Genomic DNA, 20,424 nt, shown 5'->3' with positions numbered 1-20,424 from the left:
ATCACTAGTCTCTTTTGCCTTTTTACATCTTGTTAATACAAATACTTCAATAATAACAATCTTATGTCCATGACTGCTCCACAAGGCTACTTTTTCTGTGCAGACACACGCACGCACTATTTGCAAAGCATACATTGCAAAAATACTGACATTTATTAAGAAATTGTAATATTCAAAATAAAATGATTAAATACAGATGATAAATTGTTGAGGTTAAAATACCTGTAGCGGCTTAAAGATTCACTCACAGTAAAAACACTTTGTTTTCATTTTATTATGATAGTAAGAGTACAGATACTTGAATATAATGTTAGTCAAATACAAGTAGCTGAGTACTGTCCACTTTTGGTTATAGGTTTAGGTCATCTTGTAAAACATTCAATAGGGTTCTGTAGCTCTATAGTAATTTTCACATCTAAGCACTAAGTGTCAAAAGGGCTTGGTTTGATGGAGGACCCAGTCGCAGGAAAGCAGGGCAAGGAGGCGAAGGTGAAGTGCAAAAAGGGATTCTGTCACGACGGGTGCGGTTTGGTGGAGGACCCAAATGCAGGGAGGAAAAATAGTCAGGCAAGGATGCAGTTGATGAAGCAAAAAAGGGATTTTAATTTCTATAAAACAAAAGCGAGCTTCCAAATTACCAGGTAAACCAAAACATGGGGAAAACAACAAGGCAAAAACGGGCAGCATGACATGGCGGCATAGACAAGGCAAAAACGGGCAGCATAACATGGGGAAAAACAATGAACCGACACAGACAGAGGGGAGACAGCAGACTAAATACACAGACACTAACGACACAACAAGACACACCTGGGGCAAGACACAAGTGGCTGAGGGCACTGATTGGATCACACGAGGAAGGGCAGGATCACACTTAAACAAGACCAAGGGAGACACACAAGGAAAACAGAACCCAAAACATGACACTAAGCAGCAGTTTATGAGATATTTTTAGATTATTATTATTATTATTTTTACAGATACAAGCTATTGATCGTATGTTTACAGTGGTAGGCTTCAAATCTTGAAATGAAAATCGTGACTTCAATGTGTTCAGTTTTCGTGACAATTAACAACATGAGATGAGCTAGCTCGCACCGGATTACAAGCTATGATCGTACAATAAATCTTACCTTCATACTAAAACTTCTTTCTTTCTGCCTACTTTGAGTGCTCTGCATGTCAACCAACGTTTAAGCTGTTCCACACGGTGTTTGTATATTGAACCATGTTGAAATTTTCACGCCTGGGACGTCCTCTTCTTCCAAAATGACACGTAAACTGATGTGGCTACTCTGTTTGTTTGGAATTTCGAGTTTGAGCTTTAGCCCGCCCAAATCCTCCAGAGCCCGCCCTCTTCTTCTACGAGTACAAATCACGGTGCTCTACGAGTACGAATCAGTTTTGCACCATTTGTAGTGAGATATTTGGTGCAAAACTCACGTGACTGGATAGCAGCAGAAAAACCGCTTGTGACTCCTAGTGGCGACTTCTTTGACTGCAAGTTGTCATTTCTACAGGTACAAATCACAACTTTTACAGATACAAATGTACACTTTTTTTGTACAGGTACAAAAAAAAGTTGTACAAGTACAAATAATGACTTTTACAGGTACACATTTTTTTACACAGGTAAAAAAGATTTTTACAGGTACAAATCACAACTTTTACAGATACAAATTTAGACTTTTTTCTACAGGTACAAATTTTTTTTACAAGTTAGTTTTGCACCATATTGACCTCCATAGACATACTCCGTAATGGACTGAGGACGACATGCTCTGCTCGTCTGCAGGGGAGGAGGGGTTGAGGGAGATCAAACCATTTTCAATCAAATGGGGGGTGTACTGTATTTTTGCTGTTTAAATATTATTTTTTTAACTCTTTGGTTTATATATATTATAGCTATAAGTTTCTAGCTTGTTAAAAAGAACACAGTAAAATATATCTATATACAGTGCTGCTCAAAAGTTTGTGAACCTCTTGAGCAATTTGGATTTTCCAATTGTTTTAACCTGATTTTGTTGTTCAATCCGAACCATTACATTTTATATTAAATAACAGGTGTAGGTTTATCAATTAAATGCATTGTTATTTTTCTTCTAATCAATTGTGTAGTAAAAAAAATATTTAAAAGAGTTTTTGGTCAATTCATGGAGGTGCAAAAGTAAGTGAACCCTGAGCGGCATTGCTTAAAACAAGCAGTCAAGTAGGATCAGCTAGGACAAATTGGTAGCTAAACTAACCACTGAAATGGACCAATGAAATGAGAGGTTTAGCAAAGAAATTGTGCATCACTGACTGAAACAGAGACAAAACCACGTCACTTTAGTCTTACCCAGGTGAACCCATACAGGTCAGTCATGCTGAGAGGAAGAGAAATCTCAGGGGACCTCAGGAAGTGGGTAGTGACAGCACATCTGCCTGGGGAAAGCTGTAAAGTCATCTAAAAAAAAATTGAGATTCATCATTCCATTGTGAAGCAGATTATCTGCAACTAGAGAACACTGAAAATTACTACAATCCTGCCAAGAAGGGGACGACCTTCTAAAATATCAGCAAGAACCACAAGAAAAATTCTACTTTAGGTAAAAAGCCAACTCGGACATCACATCAAGGGATTTGCAGACCTCTTTTGCTGCATCTAGGACACATGTGCATGCTTCAACAATCAAAAGAAAAGTCAATCGACAAGGCTTTCATGGAAGGTTTGCTAAGTAGAAGCCTCTGCTCACAAAAAAGATCAAAGCTGCCCATCTCAACTTTGCCAGCGAGTACCTGGACAACACTGAAGCTTTTTGGAAGTCCTTTCTGTGGACAGATGAGTCCAAAATTGAACTGTTTGGTTACAACTAAAACAGTCATGTTTGGTAAAAAGTCAACACTACATATTAGCAAGACAACCTTCAGCCTAGTGTGAAGCATGGGAATGAGAATGTTACATTCTGGGCAGGCTTTTTATCCTCAGGACCTGGACAACTCCACATAATCCAGGGAATCATGAATTCAGAGGAATATTGTGAAATCCTGGAACATAACCTGAAGCCGTCCTTTGTGAAGTTACAGCCTAGAAGACGATAGATCATGCAACATGACAATAATCCGAAGCCTTCCAACAATGCAACCAAGGAATGGCTGAAGAACAACAAGATTCATGTTCTGGATGTGCCCTGTCAAAATCCTGACTTAAATTCTTTCAAAATACTGTGGCGGGCAGTTTATGCTAGACGCCCATCCAACCAAGAGTGGCAAAAATTCCCCAAAAGTAGATGTGAAAGACTGATGAATCACTAAAGAAAGTGTTTGGATTAGTGATGCACCGAATATCCGGCCACCAAAAATTCTGAAATAAAATTAAAGCCGAAAGAATATTGCCGAAATAGGATGTTGTGGTGACAGAAGCAAGCGTCTGCTTGAATTAAACAGCGAACACGGGGGTGAGTGTCCGCCTTTTCTTCTCGCTGGTTTTTCACTGTGTGAGTTTGCACCGGTCGGTCGCAACAGGTCCCGGGGTCATTGCGCACACCGGAGGAGAGGGGCGTCGCTTCGTGTACAACATTTAAGTGGGTCGAAAAATGACAGAACTGCAGTATATTGTAGTACAGGTGAGCCAGTCTTTCTCCCGCAGCGCCTTCCCTCTTTTTTTTTTTATAAGAGCCCCTCGAACGCTTCCACTTTTTCTACTGGCATCCCGGTGGCCGTGCTAAATACTAATGCTAGCACTATTGCTATCAACAGTTTTAAACACGGAAACACTTACCGCTATCTCCGGGTGGCGGCAGACCTGAGCAGGACGCTGTGTGTGACTTTGCAGTCCGTTCCCAAAGCCGATTAGCTGGTGCGAACAAATTTATTTTATTTTTTTAAACGTTGGTAGATATGTGAATGTGCCGATTTTAAGTGCGCCACACCTTGTTCCGCCACACGCATCTGTCCCCGCCTGTGCGAACTACATTAACTATAAGGTGCAATCGCACTGCCAGAAAATGCTCAACCCTCCTTGGGTGTTTAATGTACCATTAGCCAACATTTTTGCGGTGTGGGAACATTTCAATTTATATTGTGCTTGGTTAAAATGCCAGTGCTAAATAAATATTTTATAATAATTTTATAATTTTGATTAATTATAATAAATGCAATGATAATAAAAAAAATCATAATTTTTTCCCGGCGATTCAGTTTTCGGCCAAGCATTTTTCATTTTCGGTTTTCGGTTTCGGCCAACCATTTTCATTTCGTTGCATCCCTAGTTTGGATAAACTTCTCATTGCAAAAGAAGGCGCTATGTCCGATTAAGTGAGAAGTTTTTCTTAAATTAAAAACTTTTGTTCAAGAATGAATGACAATATCATCATTCTTTTTGTCAGCATTGTAGATTTGGGTATGACTAAACATTTAATAAGGTTATTTTAATATTTTATACAAAAAGTTTGACCATGCTTGCAGGGTTCACAAACTTTTGAGCAGCACTTTATATGCTCAAAAATTCTGGAGGTGCCATTGTTCACTTTGGGGGTGCTGAAGCGCCCCCAAAAATGGTCTGAATACGCGTCTGATGTGGAGGTTTCCATCTCACTGCATTTATTTATTTATTGCGGCAGTTAGAAGATCCAACTGTCATTCATTACACTGTGATAAATGAGTTGAGGATAAAAAAAATTAAATAAACATTTGAGGATTTAACCGCATAGCTAATATTAATAATAATTCAAAAGCAACCTGCTTTGCAATCCCCAAAAATATGTAGAAAGGTCCCAGGTTTATTATAAGGGGTTATCAAAAATCTTCACATAGTAAAGCAGGGGTCCCCAACTAAATTGGCAAGAGGTCCACTAACCCGTTCAGCCCAATTGACCAGGGTCGGGACATGAAAAACAACCAACCGCAATAATTTCATTTTCTGCTTTTTTATTCAATTAAACATGAATTCAAACATTTAATTGACAAAAAAATCAATTTCTTAAATATTTCAACTTATTTTTAGTCTATTTTTTAAATATTTCTTTCATTAATTTTGTTGTTGTTGCAAATATTTAATTGTTAAATATTTCAAGGAAGGGTCCCCATCACTAGTTATGGATACAACAATTTTCACATTATTTCCTTTCTCTTTCAGCATTTCCTTTATAGCCAAATATATGTTCTCTCCTCTCGTATGTGTTTTCTAAGCTGTGATACCCAAAATGTCCTCAATATGTTTTAGTCTTCTCGTGATAGAATCGGACATACACCAAAAGCTGAGGATTGTCACTTACATCAGTTGATTGAGTTATCCGCAGCTATTGCAATAAACCAGGCACTTTGGATGGCGCTGTCCATCTGGGGCTGTACATCAGGGGTCCATTTCACAAAGCATGTTCAACAAACACAGAGACTAACCCTGAACAGCAAGTTGACATACACTGAGAGAGGAAACTCTGCATTTTCAGTTCAAGGACAGCTGATTCGAGGTATAGTTAGATCAACGCAGAGTTTCACCCGGCTTTGCCACTACACTAAAAAGTCCACATCAATGGAGCCCTGATTCTTCGAGTCACCATGGCAACGGGGAAGCACAGAACGCAGCGCCGCCCTCTGCTTCCGCGTTTTGTCTTTTACCCCTCTCAACTGAACTGTCATTGTCAAAAGGACATGCCATGTTCGTGACAAAAGTGGACTTCTCGAAGATTACATTATATTAGACCATACATTACTCCAATCAAAGTTGGGATCCCAATCTGGCAGTTAGCTCTTGGGCAATCAAACGGCCACTTCCCTCTGGACCGGTTCAACCTCCTCAGCATATCTTTGCCGGGTGCCGGCCACCACAGTCTCCGCAGAGATCATACCTAGAAAAGGAGCACTCACTCCCATTCACGCAACACTAGTGACAGCAGCTCCAAAAGGTTTAAACCAACAACGACCAGGACCATAACACCCCCATTCCTAAAAAACAAAACTACTCTGGTTTGTTATTACCAGGACTCAAATAGCTTGGAATAAAGCAACAGACAGAATATTGTTTTGCCCCTTCTTTGTGTTTTACTTCCAAAGTGAAGTCCCACACAAGCAGGGATCACCTCATTAGTTTCTGTTATTCTTCCTTGTCAGGAATACAAGTGGGTTGAGGTCAGACGTGGCCAATCCAGGTTCAGAAAGTAAAAACCCTTTGACCTGGATGATGTCACTTCTGCCCACTGTACCTGTGCTCTTTTATCTGGTCCTTAAAGCTGGGCATAAGTGTCACCCACAACTTGATGATATACCACATCTGTTTAAAGGGAACCTTATAGTAGCGTTAATCGTTTAACTCATTCCATCCCAGCCATTTTCACTGAAGCAACCTTTTTCGCTCCCGGCTGTTTTACTGGATTTTGACTGATTTTGCAAGGCCCACAGAATATTGCGTTCTATTGCTATAAAACATGGAACCCATCAAAAGAAAGATTAGAGTCTCTTCTTTCATCAGAAAAAAAGTATATTTGTATCCTTGTCTGTTTTGCAGCAATTAGCATTAGAATATAGCTAAGTTTCATCATTATTCATAAACCTGTCATAAAACACTGGGGAAAAGAGCTTGTTGCAACATGGCCCTGGTTGATCTTGTATACTCTGCTGCCACCTGCTCGTCCTTTTTTGTAATAACTACCATTGCTTTAAGCGACCACTTCCGGTCAGAGGGTGCATCAAAGCCTTCTGTATGCTCAAGCATAAAAAAAAAAGAAGTTTTTTGGACCATGGCAATATTTAAAATAGAACATTTTTATACATTTTTGGGAGCAAATTAGTTAATTTAGTTGGAGAGTAGAGAAAACAAGCGTCATCTGGTGCTGTGCAATGTAAGCACTCCGAGGAATCCTTACAAGACAGTCTAGAATTTGTAGGGTGGCTGGCACAACTGACGTTTACCGGCGCACAGTTTAAACCTCGTTTTTGGCAAAATCCTTTGTCACTTTAAGTTGACTTATTAAAAAAAACATTTTTGTACAATAAGTAATTTGTAAAACTAAGAGTTGTTTTTAAGTTTGTGGGGAAGATAAATAAAAGAACGTTTAGAGAACGTCACAAAATCTTGCCATCGCAACTAAAGAGTGTTGGAAAAGCACTCTTTGCCTTCCGCGTGTTCGTTTTGTTCCGGGGAGTGAGAATGTTGGTTATCCGAATACAGACTGGAGATCGGTGAACAGGTCCTTCGAAGGATTTATTTTACAGAATATTCCGGACAACCATGAATGACAGACAAATTTGGCTGCTTCTCATCACAAGTGTGTAGATTGCTGGCAATTGCAATATTCTTATACTAGCAAGAAGGGCGGTACCACTAAACCCCTACCCTTTCTCCTCACCCCTGCCCCCAGCCAAGACAGACTTTTACAGCATTCAATACACATTGACAGATGGCCTTTTGATGTGGAAATATAGTAGGTCTCAGACCTGACGGCCCCTAGCATAAGATAAGACTTACAAATAAATCATTTAAACACATTTGCTTCACCCCAGACAAATGGCTCATTGCGTGTAGGAATAGAGGAAGCTCTTCAGACATTCCGTCACCTGGAGACATTATTCAAACACTCACCAAGCTTTACTTCTGGGAAATCAAAACAGTTATAACTAAATCTGGGCAGAATACTCTCAACAAGAGCTACCAAGGAGTAACCAACATTTAAAAACCTAACCTCTGGAGAATGTTACTGCAGGAAAAAGCTCTCAGAATGATCTCGGAACCGAAAATTGTTGGTAGGGGAGCAACCGAGCGGCAGGGGTGTGCGGCCCGCGGAGGCACAACGAAGAAAGCCCTGGACAGGAAGCAGAAGTTGACAACCAAAAGCGAATGTCTTGGTATGAGTAGGTGATCCATTGGCAGGCAGACGAGAAAGGTATGCGGCGATGGTGATCCAAAAATGACCAAAGTCATGAGAATATCAAAGGATTGCAAGTTCATTGAAGTCGCGCAAGTGTTGTTGAGCACAAAGGCTGACAACATGTATTCCAAAAGAAGTACGTGAAAGCATGGGCAGCGAATGGCAGGACAGAGGCGCACAGCAGCACCTGTTTTGCAAGGGTTGGCTGGGTGGGCAAAAATAAGTTCAGAAATAGGCACGGCATGCCAATAAGATTGCAAAGAACAACTACGGAGTTGGCGGAGTTGTTGGACGTCATCCTGAAGTACAGTTTCAAGTTGAGAGTCTGCGGTGAAGCTGGATGGTTTGCTTCAAAAGCGACCTCAATTTGTGTTCTGAATAGCTCAGAGTTGCATTCCACAAGGTGGCAGCATTGCACACCACGAGTGGGCTGTTCAACTTAGGCAGAGGGTAGGGCCAGTGTTGCAAGGTTGATCTCTTGTGGGCACATCGGGTACAACAGGCAAGGTCACCATGAGTTAGGTCGACGTCCTGATGTGGGTTTCGTATACTCAGGACAAGTTCAGAAGAAGGTTCAGTTAGGTTTAACGCGTTGTGCTTCTTACACAAAGGGCTAGCAGTTTAGCACCATGTGCTCATTTCTCTACGCAGAATTTTCATGCACTAACATTTACACAGCCTAGTCAGCTTGTAACGTGATCAGTTAGCTACTCTGATGATGCCACGTGAGGGTTGGAATGTTATTCCAAATCAATCAGAATTTGTGAAGATGATAAAGTTGCATGCAATAACTTAAATGTGATTGTTATTCTTCCACTTTTAGTGTGTATAACATTCACATCGTCGACAAATGTATTCCCTTTTAATAATTAAGCCTGGTACATACATAAAGACAATAGGGCTGTTTTTGTCCCCTTGCCGACCAAGGATGTCAAACGCTTGACAATCTTATGTCTTATAAGATTGTTTTACAAGATTATCTTTATGTGTGAGCTGTGTTAAGAGTGGATAACTGGGTCCAAAACCAGTCAGGCCGCCAATTTCAAATAATGAACATGTTCAATATTTACAACGAAAATGTTGGGGGAAGCCGAGGTTCTCCCGAGCCTGCTGATTCCGCAGACTGTGACGTGAACGGAATGGAGCCAAACAAAGATGCTCTCTGACATGATGAACAAGCGCCCGTACATAAAACAAATTAATATCACCAACCTGAAGTTCATCCATCCATGTTATGAATACCAAGTGGTTACAACAAGGACCAGGCACCTTAGCCGTGAATTGCGTGATGACTATAAGTAGCATTAGTGCTCAGTAAACTGTGAGCGTGCACAAGTGCGTAAGCATGGGATCGAGCCACGCTTTCTCCGTGTTTTTGTTGTTGTTACAACAGACTATATGCCTACCCAATGTAATTTTTGTATAAACGTGGGTTCCCCAGGCGCCAGAAATCATTTTCTAAAGCAATTATTTCCTTGCAGACATGAACACTTTATATTGCTCCCATCTTTTGTCCCCTTCGGAAACATTCGGCAATCATCAGTGCATACCCGGAAGTGCCTGGTCGTCTTCGTGTATGTGAAGTCACGTGTGATCACGCGAGAGCATTCCCTCGGAGGACTGGATTCTTAACCAGTGGTGGAAGACAATCTTTTTGTGTGTGGGGAGGTGTGATGAGCTTATTTTGAGCACTCCACACACAATACGCCTAAAACTGTTAAATGCCCTTTTTTTTTTTTTATGTGTGGGGTCTGACAAAGATAAAACAAATCTCTTAAGATTTGATAAATCCTTATTACATGTGTGTATTATACAAAATACACAACTTAAATTGGCCTCACACGGTGCATTATAATAGGGTAAATCAGGATTTTTTTTAAATTAAATTAATAATTATTAATTATTGAATTAATAACTAGTTAATTTATTGATTATAGGAGACTCAAATTTAATATTTATATTAATTTTGAGCACGCCTTCGGAGCACCACATCGCTTTTTGATAATGTTATCAGGATAAGAGATGATAACCTTGTTAAATCAGCCATTAAAATGAAGGTCGTACCCTTCTTTTCCAGATTAGAGGTTAATATAAATTGATAAAACACACAGTACACAAACAGGTTTTGATTTTGTGCACGTTTATTTTCTAATATGTTTGGGAAAATTTACTTGGGAAGTTAAAAGAAGCAAACTAACTACTGTGATAGGAAACAGGAACAAGAATAAAACATGATTAAATAATCAATTATAAGAACAATGAAGTAAATAAAAACAGTCTTGAACGAGGTGATGGAATTTCCTTAATAGGGCAAAACACGGGACCAAAAGTTAACCCAAAACTGGAACATTTACAGATACTGTAGGTCAATCAGTGAACTTCAATGCAGACACAATTGAATGAAAGATGAAGGAAAAAAGAAAAATTAACAGACGCATTAGTTAAAAAAGATAGTATGACGTGTCTACTGGCGATTTGAGATGGAGCTGTTGACTGAGGGGCGGATCAACTCTTCCATTATCATTGCAAGGATGTGACACAGCTCCTTGGCCTAAAAGAGACAATCAAGGTGATGAACAAAAAATTAGACACAAACATAGCTTTAGACTCAGAGATGCACAACACAGTTTTCAACTTGTCTTTGCACTTTAAGTTTTTGTTTATTTTTTTAAAACCTGCAGCCAATTCAGACACCGATTTTACTCAATGAATATTGAGTAAAAGGTACAAAGCTATGCCAGATGGAAGTAATTTGACTCATCACCTACCTGTTTGAGATGAATTGTTATTTTTTGGGCCTGACTCAGTGAACCATAATTGATGACCATTGATGGCATCTTGCCTGCCTTTTTGGGTCGCACAGTGCGCATGGACTGAACATCTGTTAGAGGAATTTCAAACACCTTCTCCTGCAAAGGAAAGTGATACAGATTTGCACCTTTGATCAACAAGATTTTAATGTTTAATAAGCAAACTTGACGATTATGCCTACTTTAGAGAAAGTATAGTTATTTTTAACACCTGTTGAAGGCAAATGACCCCCGGGCCGTAGTTTGGACACCACTGCTGTAAATCCACAAAATTTATTTAGAAATTAAAGCTGTGAGCAATGAGCAGTGATGGTGGCATCCCCTAGCCCATGGGGCCAAAGTAGTTTTTGTTTTGCAGTGAATGGAGGACTCTACAGTTTGATTAAGAGCCTGACCCTGTGCAGCTGCATTATTACAACTTTGTGTTCTTTGACAAGTCTTTAACATTTTGCACCATACTCAGACCACACGGTATTACATATTTTTTTCCTCTCGCAATTTATGATTCATTTTAGGTAGCAATCAGACAAAATCAGTCAGAGTCCCCAAAGTTGGGGGCCCAGCAAACATGTACAGTTGGGCCCATATGGGCACCACTTGGTCTAGTATGGCTTTGACTGGGCATGGGTTTAGAGTGGGATTCATTTTTGGGCCCCACTTGGGCAATAGGTGGGCAGTAGGTGGGCAGTAGATGGGCGCAACGAAGAATGGGCAATAAGTGGGCTCTGGTTGGAATTCTCTCCAATATATTTGAAATTTGCACAATAACAGCATGGGCAATGGATCTTACTCCCTGGCATATATTTCTTTACAATTAAGTACGATTTTCTTTTTAGGAAAGAATGCACACACAAAAAATCTTTAATTACAACTTAATATGTATTATTTGGACAATTAATGGGCCATTTCCTACAAGTTCGATAGAACAAGATTAATATTCAAACCTAGAAAAAAGCGGCGTACAGCATTCCGAAAAAATATGGGAAAACCCCTCCCCCTTTGAGACAATTAAAGGAAGTTTGCCGCCTAGCAACATTTTGCTACCTCAACAAGGACTTCAGGCTCCAGGCTCATTCGAAGTGGGTACAATCAAGAACACCATATTCAGTCCAGTGGGCCCCAGATGGGAGAAAGTTGGGTTGCCCATGTGGATCTTACCTAGAGCCCATACGAGGGGCCCACACATGGGGCCACCATGAAATAACTGACCAAAAAGGGGTGTCTGACTTTGGTTCTATGGTACCCTCGTTCAAATCCCCATTATCGCAATCATTTTTTCTGGGACCCAGCTGGGCAGCCCAAATGAGACCTATTCACCAGCCCATATCCAACCCACATGGGCCTCACATGGGTGTGTTGGCAGAGAGTTTTTGAAAAGGGGAAAGCTCTCAAAAAAGTGATTTAAGATAAGGATTGCGTGGACTATGTGCCTTAACAAAACAATGACGTTCAAAATTGCAAAATAAATTATTGACATTCGGTACCTGTGTTTTAGGATGAAAAAATAGCACTCCATCATGGTTGACACTGATCATGCAGGGGGAAGGACATGCACGGTGACTGACTTTCTGGGCCAAGTAATTGTTGGAGCCAAACAGATGTTGGTCACTGAGAAGCACTGCCAAAGCAGACAAACAACTTGATTTCAAATAATTCAAAGATATGGAGAGAGTAGAAGCAATTTCATACTAACCAATAAATTGTATTTTGGCATCGAGTGGGCTGAGAGCCTTCATGGATTCTAGCTTGTTCAAACAAAAAGAGTGGATCTCATCCATACTTGCGTTCTGCCCCTCCTGAGTAGGCAAGTATTTCTTTATTTCCAACCTAACAGATAAATACATAAAACAAAATCATCAGTCATGTACTGTACATACAGAGGAATTTAAGTCCGTGTATCAACTATTGTCACTATTGAATCTTTTTAAAATTGATTATTCTATCGATTATTTCATCGAATGATCAAATACAGCATAATTTTTCTTTGCAAACAGTGCATGCCATGGCAACAGCGTGTTACAAAATTAAAAAAAAAATCAATAACTTCTCATTTTCCAGCTGCACTGACGGGTTTAACAGGTGTTGTACCAATGTACTTACCCCTGAAAAAATGTGTATCCCCTGCCGCGGGAGCAGAGGTCGGTAGAGTAGCCAAAAATTCTACTCAAGAGTAGCGTTAACTTCAAAATGATATTACTCAAGAAAAAGTAAAAAGTAGTCATAAAAATAAAAAAAGCATTCGCTGAAAAGAATACTAAAGTACTGAGTAACTGCTTGAATATTGTCATAGTGCTGTGCTATCAGGTCCCGTCCAGAAGGACGCAAAGCCGGCTTCAAAACAACATGGAAAAGACGAATACAGGAGATGCGACAATGGCGGGTGATTCATGTACAACACAGCTTGTTAAATGTGGGAATAAAGAAGACAAATATTTTGCTGCAAAAGCATTAACAAGGTAAGGAGGCTGCGCAAAACGTCTACGACACCGCTATCCGCCATTGTTGTTGACAGACTGATGGTTTGTGCGCAGTCACGCGAGAATTGGCGCATAAGTCATCAATCTGAGAAAATGCGTCGTCATCTAGCTGCGACCATTACGTCATCACTGGAGGAATATCCTGCATATGGTGTCCAGACACATACGGGCGCGTTTTGAAATCTTTCCACTCTGGAGCCCGGTTTCAAAAGTGATCGGTTTTAAGCTCCGAAACCGCGCCATCGTGTGGATGAACGGCCTAATCGGTAAGAAACTTGGAGGATACATTGAAAATCGGCTTTTGTCTTTTCTGTGGACTCAGTGTGGTGTTTTGTGTCCACTTTCAGTTCCTGGTTGAGTGAGGCGGCGTTCCTTCCGGCGCCGCATCTGCGGCACATCAGCAATTAGGGCTATAAAGGGACCAGGGGCCTCTTGTATGAAGGGTGCGTACGCACATAAACATGGCGTATGCCCCTTTCCACTCTCACGTTCAGATGTATCAAGAGTGAAATGAGCATGGGAATGTGCGGTGCTTCACGGCAACTCCTTGGCTGGCGTACGCAAGTTTTTCTTGCTTTGGAGCCATTGGTGAGTCGTAGAGGTAATGCTGGGTAGTTGCGAGAGGTGGCCTTTTCGCCAGGTGGTCGCTGTAAAAGTTTAAGTAATACATTTAGATATCATTTTACACCCACGGGAGGGGGCGGTGGATGGCTGCATACATGCGCCGAAGACGCATTAGTCATCGTGGGGGTTTTCCCATCACAAATTGATCAATCACAAAATGACAAAACGATGACCCTTAAACAAGCACATTCAACATGCCCTCTATCTATCTATCAGCGGCGGACATGCCACGAAATATTGTCACTGCAGGGCGCGCGGGAGGTTGTGCGCGTCTTTTAAGTTGAAACCTCCACGATTACAATCAGATCGATACTCCATAAACACGTCATTAATTTAGTATCAGCGGCAGCGGAGGGTTGTCATATTATTTGATTAAATTTAACTTAAGGCCTCCGCGATCACAATCTGATGCCCCTTCAGCATTCAGCCACTAACCGCAACGGACGACAAGGCACTTTCATCACGGAGGTTGTTTTTGACTTCTGAAGACAGCCTGCCAAAAATCATTGTTTTTCGGCCTCTACTTTGTTTATAAGTGTCTCCAGCTCACATCGGGGGTTTTTTTCCATTTGTACCTCATGCTTTATAATGTGATTATCTTATCATGCATCGTAATAGTAACGCTCACTCAAACAAGAGCACCACAGCTGGGTCTAGTTGACACGGGTTGGATGAGGAACCACTTCCCTGATAACGTCTTCTTGCAGCGCTTTAACTTGTTAAATGGACTTCTCACTATTCTAAATAATATTGTTTAGTATCACAAACTGTGTAAATTGTTGCCCATTTGGCATCCATTGCAGCCTGGTCATCCTGGAAGGTTTCTTATTTTTCCCCTAATGTTTTTTTTTATTTTATTTTTTTTAAAGTTTTTCCTTGCCCTCTTGTGGTTTCATCAGGGGATGTCATTAATATTTGTCAACTGTAGGCATGTGAAGCCCTTTGAGACTCTTTTGTGATTCGGGCTAAACAAACTTGACTATTAATTAAATTAAAGAGAATATTAATCAGAATCGCTATAGCATTTTTATTTTCATCAGTCATCTGTGATGATGGGGCTAATAAATAATATAATGTTTCCACGTATGTGCTCACGTAAGACTAGTCATCACTGTTTGGTGCACTGAATTAGTTTTTCTATAGAAGTTTGAGATGTCCTACTGTGTGTGTGGTTATTGAACACACCTCGAGTTTGCTGCCGAACACGAGTATGAGTTTTCTTTAGCACAACACCTCTTGGGTCAAGTTCTTCTAAGATTAGGCACACCTGTTCATTTTTTACGTGTAATCCATTCTCCTTGCATTTAGTATACACCCATCTGTATCGACAGAACTGCCCAGATGTTTGTAAAAGTTCATGAATGAATTTAACCACACGATCCAAAGTGGTATATTCCTTGCACCGCAGCAGACTGCAAGACTTCAAAATTTGTTTTAAATGTCTCTCAGACACAACATAATGGTGCTGACTTGCAAGTAAAGCAGCAATGTCCTTATAATCAAGTCCCAGGTGAAAATATATTCCTGATAAGGTCCTTATAACATGATTAGGTCATTTTCACACAAAGTAGTAGAAACTAAAATGTAGTTATAGGGATTCCCATGCACGCATACTGCTTTCTTGTCCTAACAAGAAACTCCCTCATACTAACGAGAAAGTTTCTTGTTAGAACGAAAAAGTTTTCTCATTAGGACAAGAAAGTTTCTCGTCCTAATGAGAAAGTTTCTTGTTAGGACTAATGAGAAACATATTAAATTTTTGTATTATTTATGTATTTCAATTGTTTTAAAAATTAACTTGAATACAAATATACTTTTGAGTCCTTTTATAAGTCTAACATGTACAAATACATTGAAAAAGTGTATAAAGTACAATGAAGCTGAATTTTATTGAGATCTCTGCTTCAAAGACAACCAGTAACTCATTTTATTTTATTTCATATGATGTTAAGCATTCGCTCTTTGAAGCGTTGGGTACAGCCAGCGACAGACGCCTCGCTTTGCGAAGGTCCACACCCTGAGGATCAAGCATTTAAGTTAATTTGTTAAATTGTATATTTACTTGCATATTTATGTTTCCAGAATTATTATTTACACATTCATACATTTTGGTATTTTTTTGTACAAGTAGCTAAATTGATGTGTCAAATCTGCTGCTCTCTGTCCTTCACTTGCATTTACCTTAAGTATGCTAGCTTCTGATTGGTTAGTGTTAGTCAGCTGATAGGGGATCAGGAAGTGTTGTCTCTCTAGCTGCCGTCTTTGACGAGTAAAGTTTAAATTAAGAATGAATCCATCTCGATCCTGCGTTTTCATTTTATAAACAGTGTCAAGATTTTTTGTGTGTTGTTTTTGTCTTCCGCAAAAAATTATCCCTTCTTATTCAATTGAAAGATGACCAGATATAAGTTTGACTAATATCACAGAATGCATTGTGATTGTACTTTGTGGAACCACTCAACATATAAAATGCTGTAAAAACACACTCACGGTGAGAGCTCTATTTTTAGTCCCTGGGAGAGGTGCTGCAGGGCTGACAGCTCTGCAATCTGCTGGACTGATGAGTACCCATTTGCAGCTGCAGTGAGCTGGAGAAGCCTGTTTAAGTAGTCACCCTTGAGCTACAGAGCACAGGTGAGAGAGAGAGAGAGAGAGAGAGAGAGAGAGAGAGAGAGAGAGAGAGAGAGAGAGAGAGAGAGAGAGAGAGAGAGAGAGAGAGAGAGAGAGAGAGAGAGAGAGAGAGAGAGAGAGAGAGAGAGAGAGAGAGAGAGAGAGAGAGAGAGAGACAGAGAGAGAGAGACAGAGAGACAGAGAGAGAGAGACAGACAGAGAGAGATTCTTCATTACGGATCATTCAACATGCAGGAAACACTAACAGTGATAAAATGAATTCAACCAAGAATTTCAGCTCCCCATTCTCTGTCAAACAAACGACTGCTTTGAAGCACAGAGATCGCAAAAAATTGAGGGGATGTGGCCTTTCTCATACTTAGCTTTTGGGATGAAAGGTTTAGAGCCGGCATTTGGAGCACCCTCTACATGTTGTGCTGAACATACTTTGTAGGTAATGTAAAGACAGTCAAGCTATATCCTATCCCTGATAAGATGTTTTGGTCAATGTGAACGGGTATAAGTGAGGAGCCGGGTGGCAGATTCAATGCATTGAAGTTTGCACAGATTTAGAGAGTGTACCATATAGGATGCTGTTACAGTAGTCAGTACGAGATGTGATAAAGTTGGATGTGAGTTTCAGCTGCAGAGAAAGAGAGAGGGGCGAAAATAGGGACGACTACTACACTTTGTTGCCAAATCGACCTATTTTCAATACAAGACAACCATACACAGACAAAAAGAAGGTTTTGCAATGGGAGATCCACTATCCACAATAATGAGTAGTTTTTTTCATGGAGGTCCTGGAAATAAAAGGTATCCAACCCGCACCCCTACAATACAAACCAACATTATGGAAACGTTATGTAGATGACAAAGGCTGGACACTCACAAGAGCTCACAGACCATCTGAAAACCATAGACACTACCGGCAACATAAAATTCACACGTGAAGAAAAGACAAAACAGACCATATCCTTTTTAGACCTGAACATACACCAAAATGATGGTGGCAGCATAAAAAACACCATTTACAGAAAATCCACACACACCAACCAATACCTTCTCTGGACATCAGAACACCCCACCACACAAATTCTCAGTAGTCAGAACACTTTACAACTGGCTCAACATCATAACGAGACAAGGACAGACATGAAGAAAAAAAACACATTTGCTGCTGGATACACCCCAGACCCCTGGTACAAGTGGAGAATAGTGTGCCTATCAATTTTATCTGTTGAGGATGTGGAAGACATCTCCATTGTTGGGATCCTGTTAACAGGTAACCTTTTGATTGGAAATGGTGGGGTCCTAATTTATCAGAAAATTCAACCGACCGACGCAGCTGCATTGGGAGAGTTCCAGCTGTCATTTTTTCTGGATGGTGTGGGACAAGTGATTAAAACTCAGACTCATGCAACCAGAGGTGGCAAATCCAGGTCCAAAAAGTATAAACCCTACCACAGTTTGGTTTTAGCCCCTAGCTTTAGCTAGCAAATGTTGGATTATTAACATTGTTTTTCAGTTTCAATTTATATTTTAACCGTTTTGGATATTAGTTATAAAGATATAAATATAAGACAACAGTTAATTCATATGTTAAGCCAATCTATAGTCCTTTGTTCTCTTGCCTGGGAAAGAGAAGGGTAACAGGTTTCTTTTCTATATTATCTAAGGGGAGTATAGCTAGTACCAGTCTCTGTCTGGTCGAAGAGAGTCCAAGGACAGGCTGATTTACTATTGTTCAAGTCTAATCTGATTTGTACTCATGGGAACTTGCTCATGGGAGGGGAGAGGGAAACTTTTGTATAACACTGACTTTGAATAAATAACTGTGTGCAAGAGAGGAGAGACACACAATCTGAACGGAACACGGCTTGAGTGTCTTCATATTGTGTGATCAGAAGCTTCTGAATAATTATACCTTTGCAAAGGGACTTCTTCACCAGAATCTCACCATTCATTTATTGAACACGCAAAGAGTACAATACAAATATTGTCCACTCTATCAAATGGTGATCCCCGACGCTGAATTCTAACGAATGGTGACGCAAATATTTTGACGGTTTGCGAGCTGCGGCGTTCCCGGACGGGCGGAACTTCTAGGCCTAAATAATAAAGTATGGTAAGTGGAGACTTTTATCCACGTAGTGAAGTTCTGTCTGTTTGGGACCGCTGCAACTGGTTTTTCGTCTTCTAAATTGTCTAAATTTTTTACATGATGTCTGTGTGAACAAGTTGTAGTTTGATGTCGTTCTATTGAGAGTTGGGATTTTTCCTACGACATTGAACTGTACACATAGGGTGGTGCATTTAAAGTGACGTAAGTGCAGACCTAGGAAGCGCATTTTTGAGACAGGATGAAGTAGCGGCTTGATTTTTGTTGTTGTTTTGTTTTGTTTTCGTCTCGCTACGAAGAATCCTTAGACCATGATATATATTGAATAAAAGGGTTGCCGGATGACGTGAGAAGTCTTTCTTCCACTAAGGATTCCGAAGGTCATGGTAGCGCACTGCTTTTTTCTTTTTTTGCAGTTTGGCCGATTGGGACTAATCAATGTTTGCTCATGACACTTACTTGAAAACGTCCATTTACACGTAATAAGTTATTTTGAAATTGAACAGTATTGAGGGGTCCAGGTTGATTACAGCGATAATTGGATTTGTATCTCTGTATTTTCAATCGAGAGATTACGTGGTTTTTATTTTATTTATGGCGCTTCTACTTTTGTAGTTTTGAGGTCAGGATTACCGTATGAATTACTTTTGTTCTACGGTTTAATTCAATAGCGCGTGACAAGTTATTTTTAAAATAAGCGCCTTGCAAAAATTTTGCAATATATTGAGGACAGTTTAGCTCAGCGGGATTGGATAACCGCTGTGTATAAACGAGAGGTCACGTGATTCTTATGTGTGTATGTTCTGTGGCCAAATATGTTATTTCTGTAAAGATGTTCAAACGTTGTCGAAATTGTTTAAACGTTGTCGAATAAATTTAACCTATTGAACTATTATACTAAAAGTGAGACGTCACTGTATTGATAAATATTAATACTACTTGCGTAGAATATAAACCGAAAGTGGTAAAAAAACTACAAAATGGAGGGCGATTTCGACCGGGATACAGAATGGTTTGACCTGAATGTGCGTCCGGTTTATAGTCGGAACTTGTGCTTGGAGTCGCGGAAATAAAAAACGTCGATGAAAAATGAAAAAATAAACTATGGATCGATTGTATGAAAAGCTGTCGCTGGACAAAATGGTACGAGAGACTTTTGTATTTTCTTTGATAGATGCTGGTAATGATACAGTGTCTGATTTTGATGCTAAAATAACTTCCCCTCCGAAATAAGCTGAGCCGTTTACGGGTGTTTTGTTTAAAGTTATTAACCCGTTTACTGAAATCACCGTACAAAACTGCGGTTTAAATGCCATAAGATTTGTAGACAACGAATTGATAGAATAAAACCGTTTATTATTTTATAATGACTAAAGAGTGTGTGCGTATGTATTTGAGTGTGTGACCTAGCTTCTAAAAGGTGGGGGCTATTATTGTGATTGTGAGTGAGAACTGTGCGTATGGAGATTTTGTTTGCTTTTCTTCAATATCTTTAACTAAGTTTGGTGTTGTTTTTGTGTGAGATGAGACTGGTGTGATAATGGCGTTTGTTTTTCGAATGGGAATGTGGTAAAAATAGGTTTTGCGATGTATGATGCTAAGATCCCCCCCCCTGTTTCTAGGTTAGAAGAAAAGGAGGGGGCTGTGGGTTAGAGCATAATGTGTCCTCGTAATGGGACTTTTTCTCTTTTCTAGGTAAGAGAGGAATGATAAACAATAAAAAATAAGTAATAGTATTTGAAAGATATTGTTGAGTTTTTGTAGAAGAATATTAGATTAGTGTTTTATTTTTTTTAGTGACTGAATTGATAGTCTTTTATACTATATTATTTTTGATGAAGATGGTTAATTTGTTAACTTTCCCTTTTCGGGGCAAAAGAAATAAAGAATAATGATAAAATAATAGTATTTTGTATTGAGCTATATTGAGTTAACAT

At 39.8% G+C, this 20,424-nt stretch overlaps 1 protein-coding gene across 2 annotated transcripts in view; it reads right to left on the bottom strand.

Moving 5' to 3' along the window:
* Positions 1-9,965: 9,965 nt before the first annotated feature.
* myo15b (myosin XVB) overlaps positions 9,966-20,424 on the bottom strand; it is a 98,677-nt gene continuing 88,218 nt past the window's right edge. For both annotated transcript variants that reach the window (XM_086065237.1, XM_086065238.1), the window contains 5 exons: positions 16,246-16,376; positions 12,348-12,481; positions 12,139-12,272; positions 10,613-10,753; positions 9,966-10,395 (listed from right to left, as the gene is read on the bottom strand). In XM_086065237.1, coding sequence (XP_085921363.1) covers positions 10,309-10,395; positions 10,613-10,753; positions 12,139-12,272; positions 12,348-12,481; positions 16,246-16,376 — 627 coding nt within the window. In that variant the 3' untranslated portion in view covers positions 9,966-10,308. The remainder of the gene's footprint in view (positions 10,396-10,612; positions 10,754-12,138; positions 12,273-12,347; positions 12,482-16,245; positions 16,377-20,424) is intronic.

The sequence above is a fragment of the Leptonotus elevatus genome, chromosome 20 (assembly GCF_054856555.1).
Source record: "Leptonotus elevatus isolate MCC_2025b chromosome 20, RoL_Lele_1.0, whole genome shotgun sequence".
Classification (NCBI taxonomy): domain Eukaryota; kingdom Metazoa; phylum Chordata; class Actinopteri; order Syngnathiformes; family Syngnathidae; genus Leptonotus; species Leptonotus elevatus.
The sequence above is the reverse complement of the archived record's forward strand: the minus strand, read 5'-3'. Positions and strand labels throughout refer to the sequence as shown.